This window comes from Gekko japonicus, unplaced genomic scaffold (assembly GCF_001447785.1).
Source record: "Gekko japonicus isolate JY-2015 unplaced genomic scaffold, Gekko_japonicus_V1.1 scaffold4351, whole genome shotgun sequence".
NCBI lineage: Eukaryota > Metazoa > Chordata > Lepidosauria > Squamata > Gekkonidae > Gekko > Gekko japonicus.
Genome location: NW_015162604.1, coordinates 24,633 through 30,191, shown reverse-complemented (window position 1 = coordinate 30,191; position 5,559 = coordinate 24,633). Strand labels below are relative to the sequence as shown.

Below are 5,559 nucleotides of genomic sequence, written 5' to 3'. Positions count from 1 at the left end.
GAATGGTCAAGTTGCATAAGCATATGGAGCAGAGGTCCATCAGTGCCTATTAGCCACACGGTATAGATGGAACACTCTGTCTGGGGCAGTGATGCTCTGTATTGCAGGAATGGTCAAGTTGCATAAGCATATGGAGCAGAGGTCCATCAGTGCCTATTAGCCACACGGTATAGATGGAACACTCTGTCTGGGGCAGTGATGCTCTGTATTCTTGGTGCGGGGGGGGGCAACAGTGGGAGGGCTTCTGGAGTCCTGGTCCCACTGGTGGACCTCCTGAGGGCACCTGGGTTTTGGCTACTGCCTGACACAGGGTGTTGGACTGGATGGGCCAGTGGCCTGATCCAACATGGCTTCTCTTATGTTCTTATAGATGGAACACTCTGTCTGGGGCAGTGATGCTCTGTACTCTTGGTGCTTAGGGGGCAACAGTGGGAGGGCTTCTGGAGTCCTGGTCCCACTGGTGGACCTCCTGATGGTCACTGCCTGACAGAGAGTGTTGGACTGGATGGGCCATTGGCTTCTCTCTTATGAGTTTGCAGGAAGTCATTCAGGGTTAGGCAGGCTGATGTACTAGATGAGTCTGGGACTGGTTCTCACATGCTGACAAGTTGCCCGGAATGAAGCTTCTGCTGTATTGGACCTTTCACTCTGTGCTTGTCTCCTTGGATCACATGTCAGATGATCCCAGGCCAGAAGGGAAATGGCAAACCAGAAGGTGCTATTATTATACAAGTGGTCGCAGCTACCTCCACAACCCTGGGCATGGAATGGGAGAAAGACCAGTTTGAGACATCCCCCCTTGCCCCTTATAGAATGTGGGGTGAGGAAGAGAAAGGGAGCGGTGCAACCCGGGAGAAGAAGAAAGGAGCCAGGACAGGCACCAACAGACACCCTGTGCCCAAGGCCCACAGAGACCCATAGCTGTGATTTAACCTTCCTGTGATTTCTCAGGAGTCCCTTAAGGCAGTGGTTCTCAACCTTCCTAATGCCGTGACCCTTTAATACAGTTCCTCATGTTGTGGTGACCCCCAACCATAAAATTATTTTCGTTGCTGTCATAAGACCATCGAAATTTTGTGTTTTCCGATGGTCTTAGGCGACCCCTTGTCGTTCGACCCCCCAAGGGGTCGCAACCTACAGGTTGAGAACCACTGCCTTAGGGCCTGTCATCTGAAACTGTTGCAAAGGTAGCTCCGTCAGGTCCCCCACATACAATGGGGATACGGTGGGGAGGGAGGGCGCCCAGTGAGGCTCACCGGAGGCTTTGCGACCCGAACTGTGTTAAGATTATGCATGGGAAAGAGCAGGTAGAGAAAGAGGTACTTTTCTCCCTTTCTCACAATACAAGAACTCGTGGGCACTCCATGAAACCGCTGAGCGGTTGGGTTAGAACGGATAAAAGGAAGTCCTTCTTCACCCAAAGAGTGATTAACCCATGGAATTCACTGCCACAGTAAGTGGTGGCAGCTACAAGCATGGACGGCTTCAAAAGGGAATCAGATAAGCATGTGGAGCAGAGGTCCATCAGTGGCTATTAGCCATAAGGTACAGATAGGGGCTCTGGGGCAAGTGATGCTCTGATTTCTTGGTGCTGGGGGGGGGTCAACAGTGGGAGGGCTTCTAATGTCCTGGCCCCACTGGTGGACCTCCTGATGGCACTTGGTATTTCTCGCCACTGTGTGATACAGAGTGTTGGACTGGATGGGCCTTTGGCCATATGTTCTTATGTTCTTAAGTATTTGGATGACTTCTGGGGTCTAGTGAAGGCTCTCGGGCCAGCTCTTGTCTTGCATTTCTTACAACAGCAACGGGGGACCCAAGAAGAGACGCCCGGAGAAGCCAGACTAAGCTCTCGTGTCCTGCTTGTCTTTCAGGCCTTGTATTTGATAGCTACAAACGGAACGCCGGAGCTCCAGAATCCGGAGAGACTCTCGGCCGTCTTCCGAGACTTCCTGAATCGCTGTCTCGAGATGGATGTCGACCGGCGAGGGTCTGCCAAGGAGCTGTTGCAGGTGAAGGGGGCAAGGGTGGAGAGCAGGGGGCAAGGGGGCGTGTCCCAAGGGGGGAAAGAGGAGCCCCCCTCCATGTTTTGCATCCGTGGCAGAATCCAGATGCAGAAAATAAGTATAAAGGCATCAGTCGTGAGAGTCTGACCCACAAAGCAAGCAGTCACCAAGGCTTGCAAGGGAAAAGCTTCCTGTGTATTATAATCTAAAGCACTACAACATCATTTAAAAAACCATAAGAAAATCCTTGTGCACAGGTAGATAATCAACGTCGTCTCCGGATTATATAACAACGTTTCAATCATGGATCTTCCTCAGGAGATATTAGAGTAGTACAAGAAGAAGAAAAAGAAGAAGAAGAGATTAGATTTATACCCCGCCTTTCACTACCCAAAGGTGTCTCAGAGCGGCTCACAAACTCCTTTCCCTTCCCCTCCCCACCACAGACACCCTGTCAGGTAGGTGGGGCTGAGAAAGCTCTCTCGAGAACTGCGCTTTTTTCAAGAACAGCTGTGCCAGAACTATGGCTTGCCCAAGGTCTTCCAGACAGGTGCAAGTGGAGGAGTGGGGAATCAAACCCGGTTCTCCCAGATGTCATGCCTGCCCCCGACCCGGCGCCTGGGAGCTCTGATACTGAGGACTCCGTGCCTTTAACACCATCAGAGGCACAGGAGGCTTTTTCAAACCTAAGTACCGGAAAGGATGAGTGCCAGCCTTCAGAACAGCCTGCACCTGAAACCGATCAGGCAGTGCCTGGCCCCTGCAGCACGCCACCCGATTCTCCGCCACCTGTCGACCGGCTGAGGGATCGGAGATGCCGGGACTTGGCAACCAGACGCAAAGAGGCACGCTTGCATGGTTGTAGATTAATAAGCCTGGAGTTCTAGCGGGATCAAGGACTTCGCAAGGCAGTGCTAATGAGGCACTAATGAGTTAACAACCCAGCAAGCTATTTGAATAGGTCGCTGACTGCTGGCTAATCGTGCTGGCAAACTTATCCTTCGGACCAGAAACTCTGCACCTCTGACTCTGTTCCTGGTATCCGGCTCCTGACTGACTCCCTGGCTCCTGACTCCAGTCCACGTTTTGACGACCCCCTGGCTCTTGATCCTCGGCTCTGCACCCTGACTTCGACGCTTGCCCATCTGGACTCTGACTCTTGGTAACGCTCTGACTACGGCCTGGCTTTATGTATTGGGACTTTTGCTCTGGTTGTTTTGCTCTCTCTCTCTGGCTTGACTCTTGGACTGGACTGTGAACTCCCCCTCTCTGCCTTGCCCCACTGGCCCTGTCGTGACACCAGATTAGAGTCTGCGCAGTTAACCACTACACCAAACTGGCTCTCTCTATTCATGAAGTGTTTGACAACACGTCATAAGGAATATTACATTCAAATAGGACGCTGATCTCAATAAATGTTCAGGCTCAAATATGCTGCTAAGCTTCTAAATGGATCCCAGGCGTCTCCCGCGCGTATCCTAAGGGAGCCCCCTTCCCATGTTCTGCATCTGTGGCAGAATCCAAATGCAGCCTTAACGTGGGACTGTCCCACGTGGGCTGTGCTTCTCCCACCCAGTTTCAGCATCCCAGCCTGAACACCCCAAGCGGCCTTTCACTGAATCAGACCATCGGTCTCTCAAGGTCAGAACTGTCTGCTCAGCCTGGCAGTGGGTCTCTGGGGTGTCGGGCAGAGGTCTTTCACATCACCTACTGCTTGCTCCTGGAGATGCCGGGGATTGAACCCGGGACCCTTCCCTTCTGCAAGCCGAGGAGGCGCTGTACCACTGAGCCACGGCCCTGCCCAAATGTCACAGAAGCATCCTGGGATGCTGTCAGAGGAAAGGGGTGGCCATGGCAGGAGTGCCACCTGAGTTGCACTGGGGAGGAGGAGGGGAGAAGATGCCCCAGAGGGCGTGGAAGAAGAAGAAGGGACCCCCGTGCTGAGACACACTGTGTCCAAGGACCTATAAAGCTTTCTCTGATCCTACCACTCCAAGGGCTGGTCTTCATATCAGCCCCATAGACAGAAATGTTGGGTTGGTGGGGCATTGCTAATAATTTTAGACTCCCATCTTGAACTTTTTTAGTTAAATAATTTTGGAGCTCCGTAAAGTAAATTTTAGTGAAATTGTATTTATTGTATTTTATATTACTCTGTACTGTTTTAATGTTTTAACTTGGGCATTCGTGCTCCTTGTGAGCCGCCCTGAGCCTTCGGGGAGGGTGGGGTATAAATTTAAAGATAAATAAATAAAATGGGGGAGTTTTGTGGGGCAGCAGGGGGAGGGGGAGCAGCAGGGGAAGGGGAGCGGGAGGCGGAGCAGCAGGGGGAGGGGAGCGGGAGCAGCAGGGGGAGGGGGAGCAGCACCCGCTTGCCTTCGCTTGAACTCCAAGCAGCGAATTCGCCGCTTGGAGTTCAGGCACGGGCAGCCCCCACTTGAAAAACACCTTATAGAGGGAACCCTTTAAATTGTGTTTTTCAAGCGGGGACTACCTGCGCCGGAACTCCAGCTGATCAGTGGGCCACGTGCTCCTGTCGATCAGCTGGAGGGGAGGGAGACGGGGGAGGGGGGCAGCAGCGGGTTGTGGGGTATGCCTCATATTTTAAGGGGCAGAGCTTGAAATGCCCCATTGTAGTTACGGCCCTGCTTCAAATACTTATCTGGCGAACGCCCAGAAGGAGGGACAGTGACCACATTGAGTAATACGGAAGATCTGTCCATGGTGCTGGATCGGGGATAGCCTGTCGACAAGTGTCAGAGATTCCCTTGAGGCACCCGCTGCGAGGGCACGGAGGGCGTGAGGCAGAGGGAATAACCACGCTCCTCTTCCCTTTCTTTCAGCATCCGTTTTTAAAACTGGCCAAGCCGCTCTCCAGCCTGACTCCGTTGATCATTGCTGCAAAGGAGGCTATAAAGAACAGTAGTCGCTAGCCCTCGGGAGTAGCAGGAGCCCGCTCCTTCGCGGCAGGACTGAACAGGAACTCAGCCGAAGCTCAGACTTCTCTGCTGCAGGATGGGCGGGCAAGCAGCGTGGCCACCGTCGAGGGAGAGGGAGGCAGTCGGCCTCCGGCTTTTCCCGGAACAGAAACCTTATCACATGTCTTCTTCCCACTTTCGGATTCCTTAATTTATTTCTAAGGCGGACAGGAGCCTGAGAGAGGCGGGACCCTGAGCCCCTGGGCTCTTTTCAGCCATTTCCAGGGGAGCTGATGGCGCCGCATGAATGCTCTGCGCACTCACCGGGACAGGCGTGGTAACCAAACCAGCCCCTTTCCACCCCCTGTGGCTTTTCTGTTTGGCTGCGGAATGGAAGCAAGGAGATCCTTTTGCATTCAGCCGATCAGAAAGGATCAAAACTATGCGCTAGCTACCGTTCACTTGGTCATTAGAGGTGGAGGGACACGGGGAAACGTGTTTTGTTTAACCAAAAAAAAAAGAGAGAGAGAGAGAAAGAACCCCCCCAAGAAGCGGATCAATCACAACATCCTCTTTGAGGTTTGTGGATCGAAATGCAGAATCCAGGTACCATTATTTTCCCAGGCAGGCTGGCA

The 5,559-nt window shown here is 52.9% G+C and overlaps 1 protein-coding gene across 4 annotated transcripts in view; it reads left to right on the top strand.

Annotated features, from left to right (window-relative positions):
• PAK3 (p21 protein (Cdc42/Rac)-activated kinase 3) overlaps positions 1-5,039 on the top strand; it is a 65,746-nt gene extending 60,707 nt beyond the window's left edge. For all 4 annotated transcript variants that reach the window (XM_015406480.1, XM_015406479.1, XM_015406481.1 and 1 more), the window contains 2 exons: positions 1,875-2,012; positions 4,850-5,039. In XM_015406480.1, coding sequence (XP_015261966.1) covers positions 1,875-2,012; positions 4,850-4,939 — 228 coding nt within the window. In that variant the 3' untranslated portion in view covers positions 4,940-5,039. The remainder of the gene's footprint in view (positions 1-1,874; positions 2,013-4,849) is intronic.
• Positions 5,040-5,559: the final 520 nt, after the last annotated feature.